Below are 16573 nucleotides of genomic sequence, written 5' to 3'. Positions count from 1 at the left end.
GTACTGGCCAGATAATTACATGGTCATTACTAACCACATTACTGAAAGGTAAATATGCAGTTATTTTTGTTCATAAAATCAGCTCTTTCAACCTTCAGACTAATTCCACGTTATTATGCAGCAGTATGTAATTACAATAAGACAGCTTCTACCGTCAAAGAAGCAGGCATTATTCCAAATTAAATCTGTCAGGGTTTTAAGTAAGCCATGCAATCTGACAGCAGGATTTGTCCTCTACCAGCTACCCAATAAGAATTCTAAAACTGTAAGTAGAAAATAGGTAGTCACAAGGCCCTGTTACCAGATGTAAACACTAACAATTCCTTTGCCATTCAGATTTGGAACCAAACCCACTTTTTCTTTTTTTTTTTCTTTTTCCTTTTTTTTTCTTTGTTTTTGTTTTTGTTTTTTGTTTTAGAAAGAAATGCATTATATGGAGAAGCATATAGCTCTAACACTTAGCCTTCCCATCCCAGAGTCCTGACTCCTGAGAGGAGGCACTGTGAAGTTTCTCTGGAGGTATATGTTAGATAAAACAGAAAAGGGAAGGGAGTTTTATCATATTGCTGATGTTCCTTGTAACTCTTTTCATTTCTTGCAGGTACTGTTGCGTGATTCACCATGGAAAAATTGCTCTGCAGCATCCTGGTGTTCGGAATGGCTGTCATGGTCAATGCTTGTCCCAAATATTGTGTCTGCCAGAACCTCTCTGAGTCACTGGGGACTTTGTGTCCCTCTAAGGGTCTCTTATTTGTACCACTAGACATAGATCGAAGGACTGTTGAACTCCGCCTTGGGGGCAACTTTATTATTAATATCAGCCGACAGGATTTTGCTAATATGTCTGGACTGGTTGACCTTACTTTGTCAAGAAACACCATCAGTTACATACAGCCCTACTCTTTCACTGACTTGGAGAGCCTTCGGTCTTTACATCTTGACAGCAACAGGCTACCTGACATTGGAGAGGATATTTTGAGAGGCTTAATTAACCTTCAACATTTGATTTTAAACAACAACCAGCTAAGCAGCATTTCTGATGAAGCCTTTGAAGATTTTTTGCTGACATTGGAAGACTTAGACCTTTCCTACAATAACCTTAGAAACATTCCCTGGGAATCTATAAGGAAGATGATGAACTTGCACCAGCTCAGTTTAGATCATAACCTGATTGATTATATTACAGAAGGGACTTTTGCAGATCTTCAGAAATTGGCCAGATTGGATCTAACATCCAACAGACTTCAGAAACTGCCCCCTGACCCTATATTTGCCAGATCTCAAGTAATTCCGTTAGCTGTTACCCCGTTTTCTCCACCTTTGTCTCTCAGCTTTGGGGGCAACCCTCTGCATTGCAACTGTGAGCTGCTGTGGTTAAGGCGACTTGACAGAGATGATGATATGGAAACTTGTGCTTCTCCTCCAGGTCTAAAAGGAAGGTACTTCTGGTACGTACGGGAGGAAGAATTTGTTTGTGAGCCTCCTCTAATTACACAACATACTCATAAGCTGCTGGTTTTAGAAGGGCAGACTGCCACACTGAAATGCAAAGCCATTGGGGATCCCACCCCTATCATTCATTGGGTGGCACCTGATGACCACCTCATTGGGAACTCTTCGAGGACAGCTGTCTATGACAATGGCACCTTAGATATCTTCATCACCACCTCTAAGGATTATGGGACTTTCACATGCATAGCAGCCAATGCTGCTGGAGAGTCCACTGCAACAATTGAACTCTCAATTGTTCAGCTCCCCCATCTCAGCAACAGCACAGGCCGAGCAGCCCCACCAAAATCCAGGCTCTCAGACATCACCAGCTCCAGCAAGTCTAATCGTGGCGAAACAAAAGGTCCACCAGAAAGGGCTGTTCTGGTGTCAGATGTGACCACTACCTCAGCTTTGGTCAAGTGGACAGTGAGCAAGTCAGCCCCTCGGGTAAAAATGTATCAACTGCAGTATAACTGCTCAGATGATGAAGTCCTAATCTACAGGTAAATGCAATTGCTGTTTGGTCCTCTGATGATGGCAGGGAGCAGAAAGCAGGGTGTTCTCACTCTCTTATACTCTCAGACCTTCTACTCTCAGGTCACTGATTTGACTTTGAGGTAACACTGTCACCATTATAGTATGCAGTGTGGCATTAGTGGTGTCTGATAAATTTGCACTGGATCTTTCAGTTTATCTGTTGGTCTGTTCATCCCCCTTGTAAGTCATATATTACGTATTTCTGTAGTATTCATTCTTTAACAACAGCTGTTTTCAGTAAAATTTCCCATTTAGGAAAAAATAATATCACACTTGGTAGTCTCCTTAAGAGGCTTAACAAAGAAAGAAAAACTTGACAGGCTAGAAGTCAGAAGTTTCCCTTTCCACCTCCTGTAGGTGGGATTGAAACATACTACTGAGAGGGGAAGCAATGTGGGAGGAAGTTTGTGCTGTCTACCCATAACTCAGGCTCCAATTATTCCATGATTCAAGATTTTGGGTTGTTAGCAAGAGATTTTTCACCTATATGAAAGAACTAATTCTTACTCTACTGACATCTGTTTCGCACAGCTGTAATGGCAGACAACTTTGAGGTATTTAATGTTTTATACCATATTAAGTGCAAGGAGAGATAGAGATAATTTCAAAAGCAATCCCTGAATGTTCATTATGTTTCTCCAGTTATACAACTCAACTGACTTTTAATGATGTAAAGCAAGAGTTGGTTTTGCAGAGAAGAAGCAATACATTTTAGGGACTAAAAATGGGTGGGAACAGTACAGGAAAGCAGTGTTGCTGCTTTTTCCTTCTGTCTTGGAAGAATGATTGACATAGTATGTTCATGATAGTGATGAATCCCTGGAAACCACACTTTCCTGCCTTTTTTATTGCAAAGACAGCAGTATCAGATGCATTGAGCTGAAGTCTACATGGCTATGTGTGAGCTACCAGCAGAAGAATCTCATGGCAAAGTAAAAGCAAGAATTGCATCCTGAAGCCAGCGGAGAAAAACTGGATCTGGTAAAGGAATAATGGGATTTGAGTTTTGACTCTAATTTGAGAACAAATTCTAGCCAAAACATAGTCAAATCTGATGATTTCCTCAGTAGTCTGCTGCCCTACGGGCTACTCTGTCCTTTTACCACCTGGAGTGAGAGCTGAGGCACTAGTCAAAAAGAGAGGTAGTAAATGTTCGAGTGATGTTTTTAACTCACAGTGAAATATAATTATTTCTTTCAGAACTGCTTAGTTTACATAGAGAAAATTTTGTTCTAACAATGCTTTTGTGTCAATCAGCTTTAGAACAGAAATAATAAAGTGATTTATTTACCTACTCCAAACTATCTCTTTGCCAAAAGTGGGAATATTGACATGAAAGTCCAAAGAACATTCTTTTTAAAGGCTATTTATTCAAATATGAAATAATCTGAGAATTTCAGTTATGTTAACTTTCATTCCTCAATTATCAAAATATGCTGTAACAAATCAATTAGCAGGTGGGAATTATTTGCCTTGCTCTGGCTGAGATACAGAGGAACTAATATGTGTTAGCTCTGGGACTTCCAACTATGTGGAGTTAGGTAGAATGAAAGGATAAGATAAGTAATAATAAAGTACTAGGAATAGAATGAAAGAAAATTTGACAGTGTCAGGTTTTCCTGAGGCAAAGCTTTTGGCAAAAGCTCAATGCTATTTAAGATCCTGAGCCCAGTCAAAGTGTGAAAAAATATTCTGAAGGTTGTGTATAGTCATATGACACTGTATAGTGAATTTGGCCCAGAGAGCAGGAATATCTGCAAACAAAATGCAGAAGCTGTCAGGTGTTGAAAGTGGCTAGTCGTGTTGATTTGTTGAGAAGGAGGATGGCCCGGGTAAACAAAACAAAACAATGCAGAAGTGAAGACATTCAATCTAGTAGGTGGAGGGGTGAGAATTGAATGCCATGGGCAAAAGAATGAGAGAAAGATGCCATCTTGCCAGCCTGGTCTGGAGGAACAAGTGGCTGTCAAGGTGTCAGGCAACCCTAAATTCTTATCCAGTCCCCACTGCCACCTCTCAGTGAGGTTTTGGCCCTTTGTTGCTTTACTTGGTTGTGGCTCAGTTTTCCAAGAACACAATGAGAAAAACAGTGATATTTCCGTAAGTCTTTCATCAGGCCTTTTTGAGGATTCACTGATGATGCATAGCTCTTTACATTCACAGCTCTCAAAAGCACTTCACCAAAGAAAACAGATTTTTTTTTTTTTCTCTATATTTTGCACTGGGCAAAAATGAAGCATTGAAAGATGAAGTGAATTGTCCAGTGTCTGAGAGTTAATCAATGGTACTCATAATATCAAAACCAGCTCCTGTGACTTTCAGTCAGGGAACCACTCACCCCTTAGAGTTAATTACCTAAAGCTGTTTTGCTTTAATTGGTCAGATGCATATCACTGCAATGAGCATGTAGAAAAACCTAAGGGAAAAGGATTTCTAGAGTGCTCTGCTCTATAAATTGCTGTGTATGTGCTATATGGAATGAGATGCTGCTTAGCTGATGGGCACTTAATGTTAAGATTTGTCACTATGTCAGGACTGAGGCACACTGGCTGTGCTCAGTTTGAAGGAATCCTGCTTCACTAGTAAAAAATGTATGCACAGAAGACAAGACTTTTTTTATTAATGTTGTACTCACAATGAAAGAGTGAAAGTTCTTCCCTCCCTATTGTTGTTAACATCTTTCCTGATCATTACCCAGGACACCAGTCCCATTCCTGCTTCTACCCAGCTGTGATCTTCCACTTGTAGAAGCTGCAGATGGTAGAATGGGGACCTCAGTAGGGTGAGATTTGCCCTATGAAAATTCAGAGGTGCAGTGACAAGCATTGTCTGTTAGGCCTCTTGATTTCACTGATCTGAAATAATCTGAAGTTTGGCTTTAGATATAGCATAATGAGGATTAGCAAGAGGAGCACAGTTTTTCTGCTTCCACTATCTGACCTTCACTTGTATTTGCTGTCTCAAGGCCATTGCTGAAGTTAGCAGCAGGTCTTTATCTCTTTCAGTAGATTCAGGATGCAAGTTTCTGATACTGATCAAATGAGCGCAGTCCTGGATCAGCACTCTGTTCTGCATGGCTTCTGAGAGGGAGAAGGAGAAGCTGGAGGAAAGGGAGTGATAGCTTGTGCTCATGTCTCAGAGAGGCAGGTTGATCAATATCAACTTGCACAGACAGCAACTGCCCCTAACACTGGCACCAGATCAATAACCAGAGGCTGCTCAGAGGTGACATGCTATATTATCTTTTGTACACCACTGGCAGTAGCGAATGTTCCTTCTTTAACAGAGCATGCACTTAACTCTTAGCAGTATCTCAGAACTTCCAGAAACTGCTTTGACCTGTGCTCACATTAAAAAAAGACCCTACAACAGGGGCCTGTGCTGGAATTGTCTGTCACACGCAGATGAACACCATTGCTTTACTGACCTATGTGTCTCCAAGTGAGTGAGCTCTCTCTGACTTTTCCATGCACTGGTTTTAGTAATCCTGCTGTCAAGATAGTGATATTGTTTCACCTGGAACAGAAACAGGATTCCTCTCTTTCTAGGCAGAGTGAGAGGAAACCTTGTTTTGTTGTTTGGGTTTGAGGTTTGGTTTTGTCTAAGTTGCTTTTTTGTTGGTTTTTTTTTTCTTCTTTATTTTTCCTATTTTTTGATTTGTGTTTCTTATTCATTCTTAACTTTTCTTTCCTCTTCACTCTCCTTAATTTCTCTTTCCTCTTCACTCTCCTTAACTTTTGCCAACTCACCTTTGTGACATTCAAACCCATGCTACCCTGGATGGAGAAAATGGCAATTGTTGGTAAAACATTAAGAAGCCACATCATGACCAGCAGGTGCCACAGAAATAACAGATTGCTATCTCTGTCTTCTGTTCACACACAGGTTATGAGAGCAAGCCCTTTTGAAGTGGAAATAAAAAAAAAATCCCTGAGAACTGCAACTTATTTTTTTTTAAAGTACTGTCACATAATAAGGTCTTTTTTTTTGGTGCATGTGGCCATGGTTCATGTTGCTCTGATCCAGCAAGCTGGATATACATGGGCACTAATGGGATGTGCCCATGAGTGTTAAGGGATCTGATTAATGTCAGCATGAAGACATTAACTTTGAACAATCATGGCACTTGGGAAAAATCCTGAGAACTGGAAGAAAGCAAATATCACTTCTGTCTTCAGAACAGGCAAGAAGGAGGACCCAGGGAACTGCAGTCAATGCAGCCTCACCCCCAATCCCTGGAAGATGATGGAGGAGCTAATCCTGGGTATATTTTCCAGGAATGTGGTGGACAAGAAGGTGATTTAGAGTCATCAGCCCAAACCTGATAACATTTTGTGATGAAATAACTAGGTTGGTAGAAGAGGTGAGAGAGCAGTAGAGGACTATCTTGAAGTCACTATGGCTTTCAACACTGTCTTGTAAGATTGTTGTAGAGAAGCTCATGAAGTATGGGCTGCATGAGCAGTGTCATGGATTTAAAACTAGACAAGTGGCTGAGCCAGGGGAGTTGTGATGAGTGGCATGAAGTCTAGTTGGAGACCAGTAACTAGCAGTGTATCTCAAGAGTCAGTGCTGTTCTACAACCTCTTTAACATCCTATCCTATTTAATATCTTCATTAATGTCCTGTATGATGGCATAGGGTATACCCTCAGCAGTTTGCTGATGGCACGGAATTGTGAGGAGTGCCTGATAGAACAGTGTCATCCAGAGAGGCCTCAACAGCCTGGAGAAATTGGCGGTTAGAGGAACCCCATGATATTCAACAAGAGGAAATCCCAAGTCCTAACACTGAGGAGGAATAAACCCATGCACCACATATGCTGGGAGCTTTGCAGAAAAAGATCTGGGAGTCCTGGTGGACATGAGATTAAACATGAACCAGTGATGCACCTTTGCCATAGGCTAATGGTACCCTGGGCTGCATTAGGAGGAGTGTTGCCAGAAGGTCAAAGGAGGCGATCCTTCCTCTCTATTCAGGATTGGTGAGGCCACACCTGAAGTACTCTTCTGGCTTCTCAGTACAAGGGAGACATGGGCATACTGGCAAGAGTCCAGCAAAGAGCCACTAAGATAATTAAGGAACTGGAGCACCTCACATATGAGGAAAGGCTGAGAGACCTGTGACTGTTCAGCCTGGAGAAGAAAAAGCTCAGGGGAGAGCTCATCAATGTGCAGAAATATCTGAAGGGAGAATGCAAGGATGGAGAGTCAGGCTTTTCTCAGTGGTGCCCAGTGCTAGGACAAGAGGCACCATCTAAAGGTACACAGGAGGTTCCATGTGAACCTCACAAAATACTTTTTTACTGTAATGGTAACTGAGCACTGGTATAGGTGGCCCAGAGAGGTGCTAGAGTCTCCATTCTTGGAGATATTCAAAAGCCATTTGGATATGGTACTGGTAACTGCATCTGTCTGGCCCTGCTTGAGCAGAGGGGCTGGACGAGATGACCTCCAGAGATTCCTTATAGCCTCAACCACACTGTGTTTCTGTAATCCTCAGTGCTGTTCAGGCCAGCACTTCCTTTAACGCTGTGAGTTAATCTCTGAAGAAAAGATAATTGTAACTATCCCTCTAGAAAAATACAAAGTGATTTGCAAAGGCCAGAGCCAGGTAAATTCTGGCATGTTTAAGAGATATGTGGGTTTAATGCAGCAGCTTTCATCCTTTTCTGTAATATAAACCACCCTTAAACACACACAGATGACAATAAATGTGTATTATACCCATCACTTTTGGTGAAGACCAGAAGTGTGTTTACAAAACACACAAGTGAAAAGTACCTCTTATTTGAATAAAAAACATGCATGAAGAGTAACCAGTGTCCAAGAGAGAAAGGGATGGAAAAAGACCAGTGTACTTGGACTTAAGTCATAGCAGTGTACTTAGACTTAAGGTTGAAGAGGCAAACTCTAGGAGACCTGCTCTATCATAGAAATCCTACCTGCTCTGGAAAACTTGAGAGTAGATTTTTCTTAGCCTAAACTCTCCTTTCACAAGTGTTTCAGATGTTTAAGAACAGACTTATAATCAGATCAACTTAGGCACTGGCATAGTTAATGCATTTTGAATATGGGATTCAGCTGAAATACAAAAATTTTCAAAATAGAATCTTTCCCATCTGTTACCTGGGATGACAGCACTGGCTTGCCTCACAGGGATAAATGCATTAGAAAATACTGTGGAACCAGGAGCCCACATAAATTAATAGGGAGAATGTTGCTTTGAAGTCATTGTGTGGTCTGCAGCAACAGAGATAGTCATGAACGATTAAGATGGAGCATTACATAACTGCAACACTTAAATTCAAGTAAGGCATCTGGGGACAGAGATTGTGTCTTTGTTTTATGTGCAGAGCACCGTACATGATGTGGGACCAAATCTCAGTTTTGGCCATCAGGTATTGGTGAAATATAGAAATTCACTACTATTTCAAAAGATGAATAAATCTGCAAGTGTTTTGAGGAACTTCCCAGGTCATACTTAGCCTGCTGGCTGTGTTTTGAGTTAAAGTGATGACACAGCCACTTAAAAATGTGCATATGAAGTGCAACACTGCCATTACATTTATGAGAGATTTAGATGTTTTATTTTGTGGTGTTTCATACTAAGTGTGATAAAAACAGCGGTACAAATAAGAATTACTGTAGCACTATAGTCTCCCTAGCTTATAAATTCAGCACTGGAAGAAAAAGTATTTTATATATTTATGAATGCTTATTTTTTCCATATATATTTTATGTAGCATGCAGTCTGAGCATTAGAATATGAATAAATAGCTCCATATCTCCAGTCTATTTAAACAATGGTGCTATGGATTTGATTACCTAAACAGTATAATAATGATTTACATTTACACAGCTCCTTTTACTGCAGGTGCTTTACAGAGTGACTGAACCAACATCACTCCACCAACCACTCCTGTCATCTCTCAGTTAAACATTAGCAGCAGTTTGGCAGTCAGGTGATAGTGCAACTCTATGAGTAAAAAATAATTTCAGCCTCAGTACTTGTGGATACTTTAACTTAGGTAATTAGTTAATTACTTCTGTAATTAACTGAGTTTGAATTTCCCACAATGTATTAGGATAAATATACCCATGCACTCTTCTAGTCAGCTGCATGTCAGTAAGAAAATGCTTTATGATGAAAGTTCTGCAAACTTCATAAATATCTAGATTGTGTAAGGATGTTCTCTCAAACAGCAGTGCCACAGTGCCACTGTCTAGATTGGTAGTGTTTCTTGCAATGAAAGCCTCCTGTGCAGAGGTCTACCAGCTAAAGACTGAAAACAGGAAGCAATGCCCTGCTGCTGTTAGAACACGTAGTCTCAACAGCCTGATACTGTAGTGAAGCATGATTACAATATTTTCCCTCTGAGGAAAGTTAGCAATACATAGCTTTGGTAATTTTAGAAAAGGCAGGGGATTCATTTATTCTGAAAGTCGTGAACATCTTTCCTTACTCATGATTCGGACTGAAGTGGGTTCATTCGAGTGAAGAGTTACAGGTAAATGCCTGCCACTCTTCTACCCCATTTTCAGTTCCACCTCTAGGTACTGCCACTAGGCACTAACTTTCGTTCATGGCTCACAGCTGGCACAACAATCCCTCCTAAGCCTCCACACATGAGCCAGTTATTCTGGCTACATTGTATCTAGGATACAAACTTTGATTTGGTCAAAGCATTTATATATTTAGACACTGACTAAGGCAACCATTGGGAGGAAGGACATCACATGAAAACATTAATTATCATGTATTAATCATTGGTATTTGACAGGTTGAGACAGCAACTGTATAAAAATAAAAAAGTGAAGTTACAATCCCAAAGGGAAGCAAAATTTGTATAAGTAGAGCAGTGAAATTTTGACATAGATATTTGGTACTTCAGGTCATTTGAGAGTGTTTTGCAGCAGTAGTGTGCATTGACTCTTAGAGGACCTTCAGCAAATGCAAGCTTGCTGAAAGGCATCAGGCATAATGAAGAAGCTGCTTCACAGAAACATGTATTCTGAGACTGTGGGGGTTTGGGGTTTAATTTGCACCTGTTGAAAAAAAGCTTCATCTAGCCTTTACTTTTTATTTTGTTTCTCTTGCTGGGAGAAATACAGGGACAAGGGAGGGTTAGGGTGCTTTTTTTGGCTGCTTGTGTTTATTCCCTTCCCCCCTCTTGCAATCTGAGACATGTTTGAAGAATAAGAAAGAAAATGTGGTGGAAATGAGAAAAATTGCATTATTACCAGATAATGAGGTGGAAAATGGAACTATAAAATGTGAAAGAAATATAAATATATTTCTTTATAAATATAATGAATAAATGAAAAATAAGAGTTAAAGAAAAGTAGATTTACCTCTTAGTATTGTTATGAAAGTAATCCTAGGTTGCTATGATAAATCATCATCATTCACCTGATGTATGCATAGAAACTGAGGAGAAATCCATTTGTGAGAGCCACTTCAGTTCATGATGAGCAGAGGCAGACCGTGCAGATGCTACCCAGACCGATATTTTCTTGCTTGATAACTGCCACAGAAAGGCAAAATACTAAATGACCTCTGATCCCTACAGGAGATACGTCCCTTTACGTGAGTATGTAAAACATATGCGAGAGCATGTGAGAGGGTGCTTGCATTACTGCTGCCCAATCTGCACTCTGCAGTGCCCCAGCGTAGCAGAGAAGGGTAGGACAGCATCTTTCACTGTCTTGGAGGCATTCTCATTTCCTTCGAAGTTTAACAGCAGTCAAATAACATTTAGTGAGGTATGTGAAGAGATTGTATGCTACAGTTCTACCCCTGAGCTCAATCTCAGGTGCTTGAATGCAAAGACACAGAGCCTGAATCTCATTTTAGCCCCTGTAGTGCTGCTGTGAAGAAATCCACTAGAGCCAAGGGCAGTGTGCAGGGTGTAAAGGAAATCAGAACTGGTTTTCAGCATAAGCTAGTAGTACTCTCATTTTATCTCTGCTGCTAATTATTTATTTAGCTCATCAAAGGCTCAGCACTTTTACTTGAGGGTAATTCAGGATGAGCTAACACCTGCCCATAGCATCTGCCACATCCCCTCCCTCAGCTGCTTTGAACTGGAATGCCAGGAGGTGTCTCCACCCATCATTGCAATAATGAGCTACACATCTGATGCCAAAAAGAACTATTGAAATAAGATTTTGATTAAGCTTCAGGTGAGTCAACAATCTGATCTCTAAATGAAAAGTTTTAACACATTCAGATTCATGCCAATCCTGAATATTAAGAAGCCAGCGCAGAGTTGCACAGTTACTACTGTCTTTCATATTTCAAATCTAGGACAGTTTTATAGCAGTTCATGTGCTGCTCTATGAAACAGCTGTTGCTACTTGCTTATCTTTTAATGGTAACAACCTTCCAGGTCATTCATAGTCACGTAAAATAAGAATAGTTAACACTGATAGTTACAGGTAACTGATCAAATGCTTGACTCAGCATTCAGAAGTGAGTAGCCATCATTGACTCTGATGGGCTTTCGTTCAGTCTGAAAATCTTGTATTTTAGGGATTACCATTGTTTTCTAGAGAGACAGATGGAGGAATAAGGAGGTTAAATATTTAGCTTAAGGTAATTTGGTAAACCAATTGAAGAAACAACATGATTCACAGCTGGGAGTAGTCCTGATAAAGCCCTCAACGTGTTCATAATAAAGTCCTTCCTCACATTTCAAATCAGATAATTTCCCATCATAAAGTCATAATTTGGAGATAAAATATAGCATTCTTGATGCTGTTACTGCTGTTAAATGCAGGTTAGAAATCTGTTGACTTGGGAAAGGCATCTTCAATAGTATCAAACTCAGATCAGGGCTTCGTTGTAATCATGTACCCATACAACAGAAATGTGCAGTCTCCTTAAAGGAACAGTAAAAACAATGAGTCTTCATTTCGTAGAATCTAGAATGGTTTGAGTTGGAAAGGACCTTAAGATCATCTATTTCCCGGGGACACCTTACACTAGACCATGTAGCCCAAGGCTCTGTTCAACCAGGCCTTGAACACTGCCAGGGATGGAGCATTTGCTATTTCTTTGGGAAACCTGTTCCAGTGCCTCACCACCATCACAGTAAAGAACTTCTTCCTTATATCTACTGTGAACTTACCCTGTTTCAGTTTAATCCCATTACCCCTTGTCCTATCACTACAGTCCCTTATGAAGAGTCCCTCTCCAAGATCCCTATAGCCCCCCTTCAGATACTGGAAGGCTGCTATGAGGTCTCCACAGAACCTTCTCTTCTTCAGGCTGAACAGCCCAAACTTTCTCAGCCTGTCTGCATATGGGAGGTGCTCCAGCCCCTTTATTATCATCATAGTCGTTCTCTGGGTTTGCTCCAACAGTTCTATGTGCTTCTTATGTCAAGGACACCAGAATTGCATACGTTACTCCAAGTGCAGTCTCACAAAAGTGGAGTAGAGGGGCAAATTTTCTCCATACTTTGTATGTGTAATTTCCTCCATACTTAGTGTATGTAATGCACACTTAAGCACCCAGAATGCTCCACTTGATGTCCAAATTTTCACTTCTTCAGGTGTTGCCTGCATCAGGTTCGCAAAACTCCTTGTCTCCCCAGTGCTGATCCGTTAAATTCCAGGTGTTTTCAGAGATCCACTATGATCTCTTCTCCATTTTGTGTCACAGCTGCTGACATCTCGGTCCTTTTAGGAGACATGGAAAAACCACCAGTGACAACAGAGTGTGACTCCTAGCCTTTCTAAATCTGTGTCTGAGAACTTGCTCCCTCCCCTCACCTCAGCCTTCGTTTTAACTGGGACACCAACAATCTAGGTAATTTCCAGACTACTAAGAAATCTCCTTTAAGAATGGTGACCCCAGAGTAAAAATAGTGGCTGAAAACTACTTGTTTGAGGGAGAGGATGATTTATTTTTATCCACAGGTGTTTTGCACATATAGTATTCCTAAAGCATATTCAGATGTTATGGCTTTATTTCACTGCCATAGCTGCAGATTCACCTATCTAATTGCTTGTTCTGAATTTCCTGTTATACCTTCTTTTTCATACTTGGCTTTCTGCTTGTATGCTCAGGGTTTTTTTTTCAGAAAAACTGTACTTTTTATACAATGATTGCACCAATTAACCCAAACATAAGATAGAAATGATACAGCTCTAATACCTTAGAGAAATTACGTAGAACTCATAATGTGAAAATTATAGACCTCTAAAAGACACAGCACCAGAAAAATAAAAAAGGGCGGATACACTGGACTAAATACATTATATCATAAAGCCTTTATTGGCTTTAGCTCTTACAAGCCTTGTTACTTTTGGATTTGCATATAATAAGCAGGTCTTCTGAGCACAATATATGCATTCAGAGTAAGCAAAAGTCATTCTTTTCAGGTGATCCAGTACAAGGTGGATGCAACATTTGTTTCTCATTCAAATCTCTTTTGAATCTTTAATTGAGATGCTGATGGTGAGTAGTCTCTGTGTTAATGCTCTGGTCAGGGAAAGATGAAAGAAAAGTATTTCAGAGAAGCTGAGAACCTTAAAACTTGAGACAGAAATCAGAGTCATGCTCCGTGTAACTCTTTGAGCGTTGTAGGTTTTCAATGAAGGCTTGTACTACAAGGAAGTCATTTATCCTTTCTCTGATCTTAAAAGGGCACAGCAGAAATGTAGATCAAATTTTCAATGATAAAGGAAGAAAATATTAGGTAATGGATGTCTTTGAAAATGTAATATGAGTTATTTCATTGCCATATTACCCTTTTCCCCCAATATGAATTGGGGGAATCATTTACAGTCTAATATGAAGGCAATAGAGACATGTACCCTGTAATCCATAATAATCTGTAATAGGGCCAGGTACAAAGGTAATCCAGTCCTATCTGAGGATAACAAGCTAGTACTGCAATCTGAAGTAACCTTGAAACTATAATGTCATTGAGAAACTTCTCTGTTTAAAATGAAACGTTCTAATATTCAAAAAGCAGCCCAGCCAGCAGGCAGATAGATCTGCCTCATTTCCACAGCCCTGCTCAGAATCACAGCATGATCATATCAGGTCCCAAAGTATTTGACAGGAACACCACAAAGCGATGCTTTCCATGGAAGGAAATGGGAATTAGTTTCAGCCTTTGGGCACTTTAGAGTGGAGCAAAATCACCTGTGTGCCACAGCAGCACAGAGAGAGGCACTGGTGCTGAGCAAGAGAGATATTTAGCTAACATCCTCAGATGAAGGAGAGCTCATCCACTGGAGGTTACAGCTGTGCTTTTAGGGTGGTTAAAAAAACCCTGTAGACAGCAAGGTAAGGCAATACCATAACCTCCTTCTGGTTTACAGATTAGTTTGTGTGCAGAGATGAAGAGTTTGAGACAGCCAGCATTAGAAGTGAATTTGTGATGAATTTGCCCATCTGTCCTCCCTCCCCTTCCTCTTGCATAATTTTGAATTTGCCTCAGTTTTAATTTTGTAATATATTTATTACCTTATAATTTACTTCATTTTGACAAGAAAACAAATGCAAGAGCTGTTTGTTCAACCCAACACTTTTTTCTCTTTTTTTTTTAAATTATCTGTTTATTCAATCAGCTTGGATTTTGGAATTGCTTCTTATGCAGATATCTCAAACCCTTCTCTGAATTTTTCTCAGAGTGGGGATTGCACAGGCAGTAGCTGCCTGATAGACATATGGGCAGCTAACAGTGTCAAGGCACCCCACCAGCAGCTCTGCTGTCTGGCAGATTGCCTCAGATAGTCAGGCTAGATGAATCAGTCCTTCTGCCAGTGCTGAGAGTGGGAGCTGCTTGTTCTGCTTGTGCAGAATGAGAAGTATGCATGATAGTGATTACTGAGCCTCCCCACATGTTGTACTGCAGTGTTGGGATGCAGATCCAAGCAAACTTGAATTTTGCTAATATGAGTATGTACAGGCAGAATTTCAGCTTTCAGGTTACTCTGGGGCCAGTTGGGGTCACCAGCCTGCTGTGTGCAAAGGTTTATGGCCTGGGAGTGTTATGGGGAGGAATTTGACAGCACTGCCAGGGTTGGGCAACAGGAGAGGGGTAGAGAAATTAAGGTAATTGGCTTGAAACCATCCTGTCTTTCTTTGTGTCTTCACTTTCATCCCTGAAAGGGAGCCAGATGTTTGGTAAGCTGAGCAGGCAATAGAGACAAGAACACCTCTGCTTCTCTCCCCCACTCCTTTGATGATTGCAGCCTCCTCCTGTTGCTGTTACAATGGTGTGAGTGTCCTGCTCTGAAAGTAGGAACAGCCACCATGGAAGGAGTCACCTCAGTGACCACAGGCTGCTGGCTGAGCAGAGGGCAATGACAGCCCCATGTGCACTGGGTGGTTAGACAAACCTCCTGCACCCTCAGTGGCATGAGCAATGCTGCAATCTCTCTGTAGCAGTACTGCAGAGGTACCTCTGATAGATGCCTGGCTCTTGTATAATTTGCTTAGAAACATAGAATCACAGAATAGTTAGGGTTGGAAAGGAGCTGAAGATACCTAATTCTAACCCCCTGCCACGGGCAATGCCTCACACTAGACCATGTTGCCCAAGGCTCTGTTAAACCTGGTCTTGAATACTGTCAGAGATGAAGCATTTATGAGACATGTGGAGGTCACAAGGTTATAAGTATGGCTAGTAGTTCAAATTCTGTTTTCTTTCTCAGGGACACTAATGCCTTTTGTGAGATGAAGAACTGTTTGCAAGAGGAAAGATGAAATAAACACTGGGAGCAGGATTCATGCCTGTGAAGAGCATTAATAAAAGCCTGAGGGACCACAGCAGTCCCATTTCAGGGTTCAGTACTGCCCTTTGTTACTGCACCAGGTTAGAGTGGGATGAAGAGGTGATGAGACCTTGTGCAATACAAACTCCTACTAATGGAAGCATGTGAAATTTTAGCTGTTGTTTGGGACTTTTTCTACACTAAAAGATAATACTGATGTTCATTTCACCTTTTCTCTTTGTTTCTTCCCATCCAGGCTCTTCATGGTAGATAATTATATTGTCTGTGATTTAATTAACTAATTGTGCCAGAGTTGGAGTATTTTTTCAGAGTAAATCCTTTTATTTAATTGTTCTTAAGCAGCTTCTGTTTGGGTTTTCTCCTAGAATTTTTTTTGTATGTCATTATGTGGTAGCACAGATGTTTATAACTGGTTTCATTGGGGTGTTTAAATATGACAGTTATCCAAGTGGAGTGAAAGGAACAGCAGTATGGAAGGCAGAAGTGGCATACTCCTGGAAGTAGCACACTGACTTACAAATTCTGCAAAATTTTGTTGATATTTTTGCAATAATATTTGGAAAATAATGATGCCGCTTTACTCCTGAAAAAGTTATATTAATCTTCATATTAACACCTTTAAAGAACACATTATATCTAGCACATATAAGGCTTTTTGAATCTGGCCTTTGCATCTCCAAACAAAAAAAAAATCCCTTTCTTTAGCAGGCTTAGTTTGTCAGTATATAAATCTTGTTTCTGTTGCTAGCTGTACAAAGGGCAAAGATTTCATTGCTCACTGAGGTGGT

The 16573-nt window shown here is 40.5% G+C and overlaps 1 protein-coding gene across 2 annotated transcripts in view; it reads left to right on the top strand.

Moving 5' to 3' along the window:
- Nucleotides 1-16573, top strand: part of LRFN2 (leucine rich repeat and fibronectin type III domain containing 2) — a 225679-nt gene that overhangs the window by 124776 nt on the left and 84330 nt on the right. For both annotated transcript variants that reach the window (XM_057429997.1, XM_057429996.1), the window contains exon 3: nucleotides 602-1994. In XM_057429997.1, the coding sequence (XP_057285980.1) occupies nucleotides 622-1994 (1373 nt within the window). In that variant the 5' untranslated portion in view covers nucleotides 602-621. The remainder of the gene's footprint in view (nucleotides 1-601; nucleotides 1995-16573) is intronic.

The sequence above is a fragment of the Pezoporus wallicus genome, unplaced genomic scaffold (genome assembly GCF_028554395.1).
Source record: "Pezoporus wallicus isolate ANWC-B61680 ecotype Strahan unplaced genomic scaffold, APGP_CSIRO_Pwel_v1 contig_5353, whole genome shotgun sequence".
In the NCBI taxonomy this organism is placed as follows: domain Eukaryota; kingdom Metazoa; phylum Chordata; class Aves; order Psittaciformes; family Psittacidae; genus Pezoporus; species Pezoporus wallicus.
The sequence above is the reverse complement of the archived record's forward strand: the minus strand, read 5'-3'. Positions and strand labels throughout refer to the sequence as shown.